This window comes from Heliangelus exortis, chromosome 2 (genome assembly GCF_036169615.1).
Source record: "Heliangelus exortis chromosome 2, bHelExo1.hap1, whole genome shotgun sequence".
NCBI classification, from domain to species: domain Eukaryota; kingdom Metazoa; phylum Chordata; class Aves; order Apodiformes; family Trochilidae; genus Heliangelus; species Heliangelus exortis.
Genome location: NC_092423.1, coordinates 132,569,387 through 132,585,841, shown reverse-complemented (window position 1 = coordinate 132,585,841; position 16,455 = coordinate 132,569,387). Strand labels below are relative to the sequence as shown.

General features: G+C 40.1%; 1 protein-coding gene and 1 non-coding gene across 5 annotated transcripts in view; one reads left to right on the top strand and one right to left on the bottom strand.

Annotated features, from left to right (window-relative positions):
- OXR1 (oxidation resistance 1) overlaps positions 1–16,455 on the bottom strand; it is a 251,657-nt gene that overhangs the window by 200,315 nt on the left and 34,887 nt on the right. For all 4 annotated transcript variants that reach the window (XM_071738198.1, XM_071738188.1, XM_071738195.1 and 1 more), the window contains exon 2: positions 14,469–14,547. In XM_071738198.1, the coding sequence (XP_071594299.1) occupies positions 14,469–14,485 (17 nt within the window). In that variant the 5' untranslated portion in view covers positions 14,486–14,547. The remainder of the gene's footprint in view (positions 1–14,468; positions 14,548–16,455) is intronic.
- On the top strand, positions 2,776–2,858 carry TRNAL-CAG (transfer RNA leucine (anticodon CAG)). The gene has a single exon. It is a non-coding gene; the product is annotated as a tRNA-Leu (tRNA).

The following is a 16,455-nucleotide window of genomic DNA, read 5'->3' as shown; positions in this document are numbered from 1 at the left end:
ATTGCAGATATTTTCACATTAGCTTATATGGGTTTAGCATTATTCTTGATTCTTCAATTCTGCTTTCAGAAGACAAGTCATTACTAAGAATTTTATAACAGACAGCCACATTTAAATTATTTTTCTGTATTTTTTATCTCATTGAACTTTCTAGAATACTGCTATGTTTTCTGAAAACTAAACTCAGACTGCAGTGATTTTTGTTATATACATAAATAATGCAAAATGGAATCAGATTTTCTCCGATTTGCTAGTAATAGGCATTTATTATTAAAATTCTAGGTTGGGCACCAGAATAACAACATTTGAGGGAGTATCATCAGGGCATACCCAACAAAAGTGAACTCCTGAGTACTCTCAGAGCTATCACTTACAATGGAAACAATGCATCTCAAGTCCCAGAGACTCCTTTTCAGTAGCTGAGGAGCCCATTTGCTGGAGCACATCAACACCCTGCAAAAGAACAGCCTCAAAACCAATGAATCTGGTTGTGTGATGGAAAGGCAGTTAGTTAACTCTGCATCAAAGCAGCTGGGGAATACATACATCTTTATGAATATGTAATTTTTATGGAGGTTTACAGTTCACTTACCAGAGCTTACATCAGTCAGTATAGCAACTGCTATATGGAATTCAGTCATGGATCAGCAAGCAGGGCTGAATCCACCCCTAGCATACCAAGTACTGCAACATTCTGACCAGCAAGTTGCCAGATCAGCACATTTTGCAGCAACAGCCTGAGAGTTAACTACTGAAGTTCCAGACCAAAAAATGGCCACTGCTAAAGGAGACACCAGTGCTGTCCAGGAGTAGGTTTGGTCTGATTCTCCACTAAGGTCACAGTATGTCTGGTACACACTTCCTTGTGTAATCCATGAGTTTTGAAGCCAATGGGTAATGTTACCTTTATGATTTAGACTTGATTTACATTAGGACCTTAAAATTAAGCCTTATTTAGCTAATTTTCCCAGTCATTCAAGATATATTCATCTGCTTTGCACCATCATTTTGCCTTGAAATACTGAACATAAATAAGGTTTTGGGCTGAAGACCCAAACAACCCTGTGTTGATAGAATGGGTGTAGCTGCAACCCCAGCTCATTCTGGAGTTGCTACTCTATGAGCAGACTTGGATGGCCATACATCTGCCATCTATATTTCCACTTACTGAACTCTCCCCATCTTGCTATGTGGAGGGGACAAGAAGATTGATAATGTTTCTGTTGACTCCAACAGTTATGGTTTAAAAAAAAAAACAAAATAAAGCAACCCTCCCCTCCCCCCCCAAATCACCACCTCACTAGCTAAGACTCCAATTTGAACAAAACTATTGAGTCCATATAAACAGGTTTTGTGACCTTTGCTACCAAGTCCCCCTACAGCATTTAAATATATTATTAATTCTATCTATGGGAAACTTACATCTCTGCCCATCAAAGAATCCCTCCCAGTAAGTCAGCCAGGCCTGCTCTTTCTCCAAGTCTGGAACACTGAAATGCATAGCAGCATATCTTCTGTCTCCCTTCATAACAAGAAGCATAAAATTTCCAATATGTTATAAAAAAACACAGGTTACATAGGCTAGCCTTTAAATACAATTAGGAGCCAGAAAAAATTACTTGTTGCTCTAGTAATGAATACAAGCACGAAAATGCAAATGTTTAGGACACATTAACTGCATATCCAAGGCACAGCATAAATACTCTAAATTTATAGAACTGGTGTTGCATAAAATTGTTCAAAATTATGGCACAAAATTGTAGAATCACAGAACAATACAGGTTTGAGGGGATCTTCGGCACATGCCCTGCTCAAAGCAAGGCCAATTTTGAAGACAGAATTAATTCTGAAGTCAAGACAAGGGCAGGGCCCTAGGGGCATATGGCCAGCAGGTTAAGACCAGTCATTATTCCCCTCTATTTAGCAATAGTGAGACTGCATCAGAGTACTAGGTTCAGCACTTTGGGCTGCCCAGTGCGAGAAACTGGATCCAGAAGAACCATTCCTCCAAACAGTAACAATTGTTTTTCTTCCATAACAGTACCTAATTAAATCAGTATAAATTTCTGACCAATCTAGCAGAGATTTGCAAAATACTGTTCCTTAAGGTTCCAGGGAATAATTATGTTTTGGGGACAGAGGTATATTTGTCATTTCTGATAGTCAGTTTCTGGTTGGTTGTCACATGACAAAATTTGATTTTTCTATTAAATTTACATTTCAAACAGAGCCATTGAATTTTAAAGCTGATGCTCCCAAACACATGTGCCCCTTGCTTTCCAAACTGACTTTTACTTCTAAATCCTGACCAAATTTATATGGTATGGTTAGAGCTTCATGGATAATTATTAAAAAATGCAGCAAGGGAAGATACAATTTGTTTCACTGTAACACTTCTCTTTCAAATGTCACAGAGAACACTCAACATGAATAACCTGCACCTGCCTCAAAGGGATTTTTATAGACAGGATAGGAAACAAATCAGCCTTAACAATGCCCTTGTGCAACCTACTGCATTTTTATTCATTTCTGTACACCTTGAAACTTCTGCTGCATGGCTTGTGTAATTTATGAACAACAGTCCCTGCTTCTTTCTCAACATACCGACACTCAGGTACTCACCGAGTCAAACAAATTAACATCAGCAATTATAGTTACAGCAGAATCAGCACAAGAACCCTTTTAGCCTGGCATATTTTTTAACATTCACTGCGAGACACGGAGTGGAGTTCGGCACCACCCCCCCAGCAGAAGCAGAAACGGTAGTTCCTGTGGGTCAGGATGGCCGAGCGGTCTAAGGCGCTGCGTTCAGGTCGCAGTCTCCCCTGGAGGCGTGGGTTCGAATCCCACTTCTGACACTTCCTTTTGGGGCACATCTCACCCCTCACCACGGCTCGCCTCCTCCTCACTCTCTTTAGCAACCCACATCTCTGGGCAGGACTCACGCACCCCTCGCACCTTTGCTGCTCGCACCAACCGGGGACCTGATGTTGTCCTCCTGAGGGAGGGATCTGCCTGTATTGCAGCAGTGATCCCCAAACTCAACAACTCCAAATGCTCCACCCTGCACTCTGCACAGGGGAACACAAGCCACAGGCGTCGATGGGGAGAGGTGTGCCTGGAGAGCAGCCCTGCAGAAAGGTACCTGGGGATGCAGCAGGCTCAATAGGAGCCACCAGTGTGCCCAGGCAGCCACGAGGGCAAACTGCATCCTGGGGGCATCAAGCACACCATCACCAGCCTGTCAAAAGAAGTGATGGTTCTGTATTCAGTGTTGGTGCAACCTCACTTCTGGAGCCCACCATCCTCAGATGTCTCCATCATCCTGGCCTGCACAGAACAAAAAATCTTCCAAATCCTTTATTAATATGTTATGTAGGTTACAGTCACTATTAAGAACATGCAACAAATTGTGGCAAAGCACCTGACATTAGCTTAACTGATAGCAAGAATTTCTTTGAACAGTCTCTTCCTACAAATTGGCTTTCAGAAACTTTCACATGATGAACTGGACAGAATCTAGAGAGGCATTTGAGGGAAAGAAGAACTGCTATTTTAAAAACAATCTGATTATCAGTATGTACGTTAGCTATTTCATAATCACATGCCAATATCTGCAGTCTTCTATATAGAAGTTTAGTGAAGTCAGGTTGAAATTCATCACATGAATACATGCAGCTCTCTACTGAATTTTAAACCAAAATGATCATATTAGCTTGACATAATCCAGTCTTCAATAACTTCCATTATTTAAAGGAAGCACATGATCGACTTTTTGAGATTAAAATTACATATAACTTAGCCATTCCCAATCACAAGGACTGAGACCAACCAACATTTGCGTATGAGGCAAATATTTCCTGTGAGAAAATGTCACAAGGCGAGGTGTACAGAGCCACAAGCTTCTCAGAAATCTTTTATCTCTCTGAAGTGGTGCACAAGGGAGTGCTTCTGATAAGATACAGAGAAGGACAAATTCATTCAATTTTTTTTCAAGAACGAGTCTATACACTGTTATAAGCAAACATATTTCAGGATGCCAGTGCAAGCAGGAGTTAAAAGCCACAGAAAAATCTCATGTTTTACCAAAGGAAAGGTTTTCTTTCAGCAAGTCTCTATTAAATACAGTCTCCCAATTAATAAGGAACAATGTTACCCCTATTCCTGTGTGGCAGTTGCAGCCAGAGCTGCACCTGTGAGCAGAGCCCTCAATAACCAGAAGGGAAAAGAACAGAGGCAGACCCCACACCTAATGCAAACCCCGAAGGGGTTTCAGGGAAATTGATAATTTTATGGGCAAGCCAGGTTTCTACCATTACCACAACTGCACCATTATGCATGAGAGGACATTACTACATAGTATTTTCCTTCATATAAAATTGCCTCCAGCAAACAAATGGTTACCACCAAATTTCTCTCATCCTAATTTTATGAATGTGGCCCATGGACCGCAGCAAGAATACAGCAAGGAGAATACAGCAAGGCAGAGACCATCTCATTATATGCTCATCACAAAGCATAATAGATAACTAGATCTGATACGTGCTTATCACTCAGCATGAGTGACTGAACAGCCAAAATGGATGGAAATTGCTTCCAGTATTTCTTTCCTGACAGCTGCACATCACTTTGAAAAGAAATAGATGAAGTCCAGCCAAGTACACACTAAGTAGGTAGGTACTGAGGGAGTTTTGAGATATCTCATTACTTCTACTGCTAATTAATGAGCAGGACAGTATATTTCCAATACTTTGTGGTCTTCAAAGATTTTTTTTAAAACAGAAGTTAAAGGACTAATCACGATACCATGGCTCATCTCTTCTCTTTGTCATTGGAAAAAGGCTGCACTGGCAGTTCAAAGAATGTCTGAATTTGCATTTAACTTACTGAGAAACAATCCATTACCAGCAGCTAATGATCTTTTTTACCCTGATGAATCTACCTTGAAAGGAATCTACCTTGAAAGGAATCTACCTGAGGCTCTGTGCTGTTCACAGTTATTAAAACATAAAAGCTGGACTAACTCTGCTGAGGATATCAATGGTTAACTCTGATGTCAATTAAATGTCAGCTTTATGAACTGGAATCAATTCAGACAATCATTCTATAGAAGATGATACATGGAGAAGCTCTTCTCTCAGTGCATGGGTCCTGGATCTCTACTGGCACAAAAACCACACTGCGGAGTGGCAGACCTGAAGGGCAGCTTCAGGAGAAGGAGAAATGAGCGCCCAGAAAGTGAAAATAAGACACAGATGTTTCTGATAGCATGGAGATGCTTGTGAAAGCACAGGAAAGAAGCTGCAAAGCTTGCACGTGGTTCTCCTGTGGACAGACAACCATCATGGTATGAGCCAGCTTGTTACTCCGTCTGTCACTTATACTTTTTGTAACACATGTAAATGATAGGGAATAAACCCAGCACATATTTCTAAGGAATAAGGCCTGTTCTAAAGCCAAAGTCTTGCTCCATTTGCAAAAGTCACATTCCTCTCTGAATCTGGGAATGCTGTCTTTTTACTGTGGACGAATACACTGGCTGTGTGCTGCTAGAAATATTCGCCCCTCCCTCAAAGTGGCAATTTCAAGCTTGTATTTAACTAGAATTCATTTATTTTCCAGTGCCTGCAGTGCTAATGCTAGGCTCTGACAGCTTCTGCTCTCCCCAGCACAGGTCCCCGTTACTGGGTGGTCCCCACCATTGCTGCACAGCTACAGAGACTCCTCACCAAAGCACCCAGGTACTTTAATGTCTCCTTAAAAAGGAAGACCCACAAGCCTTACACAACACAATACAACACAACCTCTAAGAAAACAAACTACATGCTTTCCCACCTTTCTTTCTCATTCACTAAAGCAAGGGGTAGTGCTAGATTGCAGCCTTGTGGCAATCAGCAATGGGAAAAGCAGAAGATCCCTAAGCAACAGCAGTGTCAGGATCCTTTACTTGGTACTTGATGCAGGGTTTATATAGTAACAGTAACAAAAAAACCCCTCTGCATTGTCACGTTAAAATTTTGTTTACATCCCTTTCTATATGAGAAACATTTAAGTTTCAGGAGTGATTATTATAAACACCAAGTGGAATACAATAAATAAACTAATTGTCTATAAACCTGCCTCTTGATCTGACTGGTGTCCATTAAAGTAAACTAAAAATTACAATTACAATCTCTACATAAGGGAAGTTACATAAGTAGGTGAGTGAGCCTAAAAAAAACCCCACTGATCTCACAAAGTTATATTCACTTGTCAAAGCAAGTAAACTACCAGATGAAAGGAAGGCTAGCTAGGAGTATGATTAAAGACTTACTTTTCCCCCAAAGAGCACAGATATAGGCATGCTGAAGTCTGCATATTTAAAATATACAATAATAAAGATGAGCTATTGAGTCATCAGCAATTATTTTAAAAGAGCAACATGTTTATTTATAAAGAAACTGACATTTATAAAGAAAGACAAGAAGGACTCACAGTTGAAGAACCAGCAGTCTTTGGGGTTTGGAGGTTTTGCTTGGTTTTTCTAATTTAATTTACTTTGTTTCATCTCCATTTATGACTTCAGAAGTATCACATGTCAAGTCTTTCCTTTTTTGGCCTCTCCTGTTGTGGCCTTTAGATTTTGTGGCAAACCTTTCACACATCTTAACAAGATGTAACCTGTTAATGTGATAATCCTATTTATTAAACAGGTGAAACTAAGTAGTTATTATAAAACAAATTGCAGCCTCCCAGCTGCCCAGTGGTCAAATGTCACAAATGTCAATTTGATTTGCTCTTTGGATAATGTCAGGGCCCCAACAACTGGACTAAACAAAGTGAAAATTGAGAGGAAGCTTTGTTGAGTTTTGGCAGAGAAGAGGTGACTGCAGGGTCTGCCTTGCACTGAGAGGCACCAGCAGTCCAGATGGATTGGGCTGGGGACACTGGCACTGGCCAGATTTCTACTATCTCTGCCCTGAGTTACAACGCCCAGAGAAGGAACAAGAATCAGGACTTCTCCTTGGCTTCTCTGAATGGATCACAGGTTTAGCTGCATTGCTTTACCCTCCTCTCCTAAGCAACCTCTCCTCCATAATTAGACCTAGCCCTTATTTGCAGTCTAGCCCAGTATCCTCTAAACACAAACAGGAAAATTCATGCTGGATAAGGACAATGGTCAGCTGAGCTCAGATTCCTCTGGGATGGTGGCCAAAACCAGCCTTAAGGGACAAATCAATAGGGACAGTGGCAAACAGTAGGACAAAACTCTCCTGCTTCTGGGAATTTGAGGTTCAGAGGATTCATAATGTGGAACCATTTCTTTGTGTTTCATAGCCTGCAACTGACTTAAAAGTCACCAAGGCTGTCTGGGGACCTCAGGGGATCCTCCAGTCCTCGTGCTCAGAGCCTGCTCAGGGCCATAACCGGTTGGGTTTTGATTATCTCCCAGGATGGAGACCATGCAACCTTGTGGCAATCAGTTCCACTGTTTGACCACCTTCACATGAAAAAAAGCTTTATCTTATATTTTCTGAACTTTTTAGAATTCACATGATGCTGCAACAAATTCCAGAGCCTGCCTGTGCACTGCCTGAGGCTGTGTGCAAGGCTGATCTGTGGGGTGGGGATTACAATAAGGGCAATGTGTCTCATGTCTCCCTCCACTCTGCATGGGACCACTGCTCTAACTTCATGTGAAGTAATGATCTCACCAAGGGTTTGAGACCATAGCAGTCTTTACTTTAATTGAAATATTTGGAGATATTTAATTTTTCTGGGTTCTGAACTTTCCCCATGTTTTCCTTAAGGATTCCTTTCTTTGTCTCTCAGTAGCAGTGGAGGCATCTAGCATTGCTCAGTAATACCCAGAGGTAATTCTGTTTACAACTAGTTTTTGATAATAAATGCCAAACTATTTCTCATCTTTCACATTAGAAAAACTCAGGAAAAATGCAATGACTTGCTTAAAGGTAAATAACCTTTTGATGGCATCTTCCAGTCTTGGAACTGTCCTCATAAATAGCATTTTTGCTCTTATGAGGCATCTATTGCACTCATTTTTCCCCTTCCCACGAGACTCCCCATCTGATATATACCTCTGAAATGGCATCAGAATTCATGAGAATAAAGAAAGAAGCTTTATCTATTCCAGTCTTCAGATTCACTTTTTCATAAACAGCAGCAGGAACAGAGAAAAACATTAGGAAATCAGACCTAGAATTCTGTGTTTAGAAAACAACCTTGTCCATGATAAGCAACAAACAAAAAGACCTGAGGCTCTGGGGTGAGGGAATGTTTCATCTGACAGCACAGTTCACAGGAGAATAAGTATTTAAAATAAGATTACTAGGAAGAGCTGACCACTCACTCATTATACAGAGGAACAAAAGGGTTGGCCATTTCAAAAGTTGTGCTGGTGTTGTGCTTTCACTCTGGTTACTTATTGCAAAGAGTATCTTAGAGCTGTGTTAAAGATGGAAGATCAAATAGGGACAAAACTAACACTGTGTGGTCATCCCAAGGGCCTTACAGAGTTTTTTACATTTTTGGATAGGTTCTTGAGAAAGCTCCAAAACTAAGTGAGTAATAAAGCAGATTTTCTATCTTGGTTGAAAGATGGATAAAAGGGTGGAAGTCACACCCTACTGAGGCCATAAAAAGATTACAGGGATTAAGGAGAACACAGCATGACACAAGAAGCCCTGTACAAACCTGGGTTGGCCCTCCTGACTTTGCTATAATGCAGCTAGAACAATGACTCATACACCAAGCATATTCCAGAATAAATCATGCACTGTAACTAGTGGTAAAAGAAATATTCCTGCTCTTGAGAACTGCTCTTTTCACAGAGCAATCCTTCTAGACAATCTGAGAAGAACTGAGTCAATTTTCTTCCCATAATTATGAGAACCAGGGAACAGAGCTAAAATTCCCATGCAATAAATTCAATTTCAACATCTATGATTTTAATACGGCTACCTTATACAAGATTTGCTATCAAAATTATACCTGTATTAACAAAGAATTATTGGATGTTTATAAGCTTAGAAACTGGTATAGAAATGACAAATCAAGATACTAGCTGTAGACAAACCAGCTTCTAGTGTTCTGATAATTACAATTAGGGAGCTTAATGAAATCCAGTGTATCAGATTATTTTCAGAAGCCCAACATCTCTGACTTGTATTATTGTGACATCTTCCAGCAAGTATGGAGAGAATGGATTAGATCTACAGATTAATTTACAGTCTCCCATTCAGACTGATTTTCTTGTACTTTCTGGCAATATTTAAGCAAAAATTTTTCAATTAATTGAAAGTCATTTAGTGCTCTCACCAAATTACTCTTCAATGAGTCTGGAGCAGATAAGCTTTCTTCCTCCAAGTGCCTCTGATTTCTTCTCAATACACAAAGTACTTAATCAAAACTTTCCATGGAAGTGGCATTAGCTAGACACACAAGGCATACCAAGTTCCTCTTAGGCTTCCTGCCAGAAAACCAGCAGTGCTAATGCTCTCCTTCATTTAAAGTGTCAGCAAAACAGGCAATTTATGACCACATAAATATGGAGCCAACAACCTATGTCCACTTTCTGTGGCAATACAGCACAGACTCAGCCGTGTACTTGGTCCCTTTCCCTCGGAGTGGTTCATGCTGCTGAATACAGAATCAGAATACACTTTGCAAAGTGTCTCCTGTAACACTGTAATAAAATAAATCACCAGTATGAGTGTTTAAAAAGATGTCAGGGAGCAGCATGAGCAAATCCTATTAGCAGCCAACAGGATCTGTGCAGATATCTACTATTCACCACATTGAAAATGTAACCCCAGGGCTATATGCATACAGGTAGGATGAAGACATACCACACTGTGAAACAAGGTTTGGTTTATACCAGGTTAATGGCATTTTTGTTAGGAAATAAAGACACAGGGAGAAAAGCCTTTTGCTCTGATACAGTGCCATGACTGTGGGCAGGGTTTAAAAAAAAAAGCATCCAAAGAAACAGAGAAAATACGTAATTTCCAGAAGCATTTGAAAAAGTCTGCAGGACATGACAACAGCTCTCATTATGTGGTAGCAATTCTGCTTAAAAAGGTTTTGGAGATGTATCTGGAAAGCAACCCCCACAAGAAAATGTGTTTCTGACCAGTAGTGTAGCTATTCTTACATGTGAAGGAGGCAGCAGAGTTGAGATATCATCACTTACTTCTGTGAGGTGTTGACTGTGCCTTTCACGTTGAAGTTAAAAATTAAACTAGAGCTTTTTAAAACTGAGACTAGGTTTCATGTGTGGCAGCATTGATAATTCTCTAATCTACAGACTTCATTTCCTAAAAATGAGAGAAATGTCACAAAGTTACTTTTACAGATGGAACCTAGCACATGCAGTTCTGCCAAGACTGGAAACGTATCAACATCTGGAGATACCTGCAGGGCACAGAGGCCCAAGATTAGCACAAAATCTGAGAGTGAGGAAAAGTTCAATATTATCTGTGAAATATCTTCATGCTTTCCTCTGCAGGAAAAAGTGATTGCACTGGGGCATAAGTAACTTCAACTGACTTCATCATTCAGCAAGACTGACCTTCAGTTTATACCTTGGCATATTTTTCTTCCAAATGTGTTTCTTGAAAAGCCAAACCAAACAACACTTGCCTCATTCTGCATACTACTGAGAAACGGTATTGTTCAAAAATTTTGGTGAAATCCTGATTTCTAGAATAAGAGCAAAATAATTCCACTGAATTCAGAAATGCCATGGGTTTGCTCTTCAGCAGGAGTTTGAACAGGGCGTGACAGGGTACATATCACTGTTTATTGAAGAGCTGAGCCACATACCCAACATATCTTAATTCTCTTGCTCAGAAACTGTGCCCCCTGAATCCTCTAAAGCATGAAGGAACTGGAAACATGCCCTAAAAGGTGTCTGCAGTTTTGCTTAGGTATTAATAGCTTGAGATCAACTGGAGAAGTAAATAAACACACATTCTGGACAGAAAAAAAAAAATATTGCAGTCACTGAGATGTGTCAGCCACTTTTGAAGGAGGAAGTTATGGTATTAAATGTCAGAACTGAATTTCAAGTGTAATTCTGTAATTAAAAATATGCAACTAATAACTGGACATTTTTACAAAACTCCAAGATATTAGCAAAGAAACAGAGAGTTAAATAATTCTGAATATTACACCTGCAGCATGGAATTGGTGTAGAAATTGAGATAACTCTAACAAAAAGATACATGCCATGTTGACTGGTTTGCTCATGCAAATGATTTTGAAAGGCTCTACTCAAAGTGGCATAGAGTCTTATTGTAAAATAGACCTCTGTAAAAATACAACTAAGAAAATGTTAATTAATTAAGATAAACTTAAACATAAGAAAGTTAATTTCATAACAGAGCAGAAGAGACTAAGCCTGTTATAGCTTCATTCAAGTATTGTCAATTCCAATTAAAAAGCAAAAGAAAGGTGAAAGTGAGAATCATGTGATTTTAGATCAAAGCAGGTAATTATTTTTCTACACTTAAAAAATCCCAAATAAAACAACAGACATAACCTCTTAGTGTTCAGTAATGGACAGAGTTCCATGGCCATCCGCTGGCCATGCTTTAGTACCTTGCAGAGGTATAAGAGCAAACATAGGAACAGTCCAGGGCTAATGCTAATAAAACCCATGAAATTTAGAAACCATGTTTAAACATAGCCTTTCTGCAGCTAAGGAGAAAAAACCAAAGTAATCTAGGGTTATATTATCTTGAAAACCCTACAGTCTGTTCATATCAGGACCTTATAAATGAATGGTATTTCTTTAACTTTCTAATCAAAATCAGATATGAGATTAGGAAGCCAGTAACTCCCAGTGACCAAAAAGCTGATATGCCTTTCCAAATTTCTTCATCCTCCTTCTCTACCAGTCACATTATTTGCCCAGCTTAGTGATCATCTAAGATTATAATCATGCCAAAATAGGCAGACACTGTAGAAAGATCTGCTATTCCACTTATCCCAGGACTTAAATTGCTGCTGACAGCCCTGGCCTAAGAAAATTTACTATCACTTTAGAGGCTGATGGGAATGATTTGGAAAGGAAACTATTTGCCTCCAGAAATAACTGCTGTGTTATGAAACTCCAGGCCCACTGGCCAAAGCTGTCATCACTGCCACTCACACAGCCTGGCCATCCATCACCAGGCACCAAAGCAGCCATCAGGACACAACAGAAGCTGCATCAGCCACCAGCGACTCAGGCTGGAGTCACACCCTATAAAGAAAATGCTCTTCACAAAGATGACCACAATAAAAATAAACTCTGAGTTCACAGCAGGGCAATCAGGGTGCCTAGAAATCAGTCTTTTTCCCCGTTTTTGGTTTGGTTTGGTTTGGTTTGGTTGTTTTTTGTTTTTTTTCTTTTCTTTTCTTTCTTCCCTCCAAATTGCTTGAGTAAACGTAGTAACACTAGCCCTCAACAGCCTAAGCACTGGCAACACAAGCTCTGGCTGCTCTCTTAGGTCTACAGACCTTCTCCAGGAGCAAACCAATGGAGGAGGAAGGAGACATCACACACTGAGAGCAGGAGACAACTCAGACAGACTTTGATGTGGCAGCTAACTTCTAACTACCCAGAGTGGTATTCTGTGCACTTCACAGGAGAAAGATGGTAACATCCACAATGCCAATTCAAACATATGCCATGTGCAAGGCTTCTCAAAAAAGGGACAAATGGATGCACCTTCAGAGTTTGAGCCAGATTCCATATACACTTATGCAAATGTTCTCATACTTCTCACCTCCTGTTTCTCACATTTGCTTCAGTCTGCTAAACTCATTGAGGGACCAAATGGCTGGCACGAAGGGTTACATTTGTCTCACAGGGCTTCTTTTGAAGCACTCTGATCTAGGCTAGCAAAGAAAAAGAGAACTGAGCATACCATCCAGGAGAAATACTCTCCAGCTGCATGGACATAGTTTAAATGAGTTATACCACAAGAAGTTTCCAAACTGAAGAGTGTGTATAACCACAGGTTAAGAGTACCCCTGAACATTGTGATGCCAGTGGTAAATAAACAGAGTTTATTGCAAAGCCTGAGGATGAGCTTATTGGGGGCCTAGCTTTGCAGAGCAACTTCCACATATGAACCTGGTTTGCACAAATTCTTCATTTTGCCACTGCTTAATAATGGTAAAAAAAATAAAGGAACTATTGTGAGATTAAAAAATATGTTTAGATCAGTCCAGAAGGGAGTTCATATGGGGTAACATTAGACAGTGGCAAAGAATAACTAATTCATCTGAATATAATGTAATGCAATAATTTAATTCTTTTAGCAGAATGGTTAACTTGAGTGATAATATTCTTCGAAGGCAATCAATTCCAAACAGAAATCCTCAACTGGGAAGTTTGCAGTTCTGTTACTATACCCTCAGCAATAGTTATCTTAAGCTCACCATACTGACAAAGAATAGATTCTGTATTTACCTAAAAAAAAGATTTAAAGTTTCATTTTCATGAAGCCTTGTATAGCTGGTGTGATAATTGATGCCTCAGAAAACCATGTTGATTTTTCTTTGCAGGCAAGCAAGATGCTGCTTCACATGTGCTACTTCTTAAGGGTAAACCAGCCAATCCCACTGAGCCTCTTTTTCAGGTACCAGGTTAAAGGTACTGTGCTACTGCATGGTGCAAACATTTCACTAGGCTGCCATGTGACTGGAGCACAAGTGTTCAAGTCCTTGTCTAGTTTGTTATTAAAAACCTAAAAGCCTACCAACAAGCAAGAAAACCAGGGAATTCACACAGAGGATGAATGGTATATGGTATCTTGTTCCACAGATAAATCACACTCGCCTGGGGAAGACCCATAGGTACAGAAGCTGGAACCTGGCAAGGTGCCTCAGGTGCTGCCATGGCTTCAGCAGGAGAAGCAACCTGTGGTGTCTGCTGACAGACACGGGAGCACAACTGCACCACCTGATGCTTAAGAGGAGTATTTAAAGAGTGCAGGAAGCTGAATTCATGGATTCAACATGTCGACCTCTCTGGTATTTGGAGAATGACACAGAAACATGCAAAGTAAGAGATGGAGGTTACCTTATATTCAATGCATTCCCTAAAATGGTAGAAAAGAACCTATCTTACATTCAAGTTTTGTTGTCCTGCTGTTATTTTCCACACACAGAAAGCAGGAGGAATACTCTCCAGCAGCAGCAAAGTGTCGTCTTTGGCACTCTTGCTGTGACCCATAAAGCAATGGAGACACTATTTGTTTTTGAGCTACATGGCCTGTATGCCACATACCTGTCAATTAAAGTATACCAGAGATGAAGAAAAAACAAGCAATATAATGGAGCAATATATCTAGCTGATGTATTTTGTGCATTATATATTCAGAGAATGCAAAATTTTTAGATCAGATTCACAACAGCCACGCTATTTTTTTGGAGATGAAAGTATAACAATAAAAGAAAAAAAGATAAAAACTGACCTCTTGGTGTTAAACATGGTTGTGTGGCTTTGTTTCACATTTACGAATGCACTGCTCTGCACAGGCTGTTCCTGTTGACCTGGATAAGAAAGAGACTTTTAGATCAAGCAATTCAGGACCTTGATTTTAATATCCTGAACAGTAAGTAGATTAGTAAATATCTTCTAGTACAACTTCAGAGAATACCTGGCAAATACAAAGGTTAACAAAACAATATAATGGTTAACAAACAGAAGATAAAAGTTTAAAAACCTAAGACCAAATCCTACAGCTAGAGCTTAAACCTGAGGTTGTCAGCAGTTACTTAACAGAAGAGTTGGGTATAATGCTACGTGGTGGTGCAGCATTTAAAAGCCCTGGCCTCTGAGAGGAGAATTCATGTGCTCAAGTGAAATTCAGGTTCCAAAAAGCAACTAAACAAGCTCTTCCTGCATTGCCAGTCTGAACACAGCTCCATAAATTTACATCTTAACTGTATTTCAGTGGTGCTCAATTCATTGAATGGCTCCCTTAGGAAATTAGTAATTTTTCCAGAAATAATTCATTAATATAAGTTAGAAATTTCCTGGGGTGGGCCTACTAAGTATGGACCTCAGCAAATGTTATTACTTGAACAGAAAGAAATTTCAAACTTTATATAAAATACACAATTATGAAAAAATACAGAATAATAGTATAATAAAATCAGGAGGAACTGCATAGTCCAACCTTCAGCTCAAAGATGTAATCAGATCAGATTTCTCAGGGATATGTCCAGTTGAGTCTTGAGCACCTTCACAACCTGTCCTGATAGCCAATTCCAGTACTTCACCATCATCACAATAAGAACACTTTCCTATACTACAACTAGTGTCCACTGCCTCTTATCATATCACTGTATACCTCGGAGAAAAATCTAGCTCCACCTCCACTATATCCTCCAGTCAGGTACTCACTGATAACACTAAGGTCTCCCCTTGGCCATCTCTTCTTAAGTCTGAGTCAATCCAGCCTTGTGTCATATGCCATTTGACACAGACCCTTTGACCACCTGGTTTGGTCTCCATAAATAAACACTGTTCTTGCTCTTGGGGAGCCCAAAACTGGACATGGTATTCCAGTGAATCTCACAAATGCTAAATAGAGGGGAAGGATCTTTCTCTGAACTGCTGGCTACACTCTTGCTCATGCAGCTGAAGGATGCAGGTGACTTTCTTTGCTGTAAGGACACTGACTCACATTCAAATTGCCATTTACTAGGCCCCTCAGACCCCTTTCTGCAGAACTCCTTCCCAGGCAGCTAGTCCCCAGCCCATTCTTTTGCACGGGGTTATTCTATTTCCATGGGCAAGACATTGCATTTTCTTTTGCTGAACTTGATGAGGTTTCTGTCAGCCCATTTCTTCAGCCTGCCCAGGTCCCCCTGGAAAGCAGCACTGCCCTCCAGCACACTGAGTGCTGCCTGCTATTTGATGTCATCTGCCAGCATGCTGAGACTACACTCCATCCCATCACTGATATAATTAATGGAGATGCTGAAGAGTGTTGGTCCCATTATTGAACCCAGAGAGACCTCACTAGTTATTAGCTGGCTGTGACATTTGCTGTTTTGCTCTCATCAAGAACTTCATTCTGTTGCCATGACTTTTCAAAGATAAGAGTTGGATTTTTCAGCACCCTTGAGCACACCCCATCTTGGATTTGTGTGGCTACATGATCCCTAACACTGCCTTGGAACAGATTTCCTTTCCATGCCCTCTTGTTTCAGAATCACAGCCTTGCAGCTTGGAAAGCAGCACGAATATCAACAGTCTGAAGTACATTTTTTTTCCTATGCAATTTTTACCCCTATTACTCACTAATATCAGTCTCTTTACATGGAAAGCATAACAAATGCATGCTTCATGTTAAGCTGTCTTGATTAGGAATTTCTAAAGCCTTTAAGCAAGACAAGTGTCCACACTAATTGAAAATTAATGGATTTGGGGCATGCACATTCTGTGCGTAT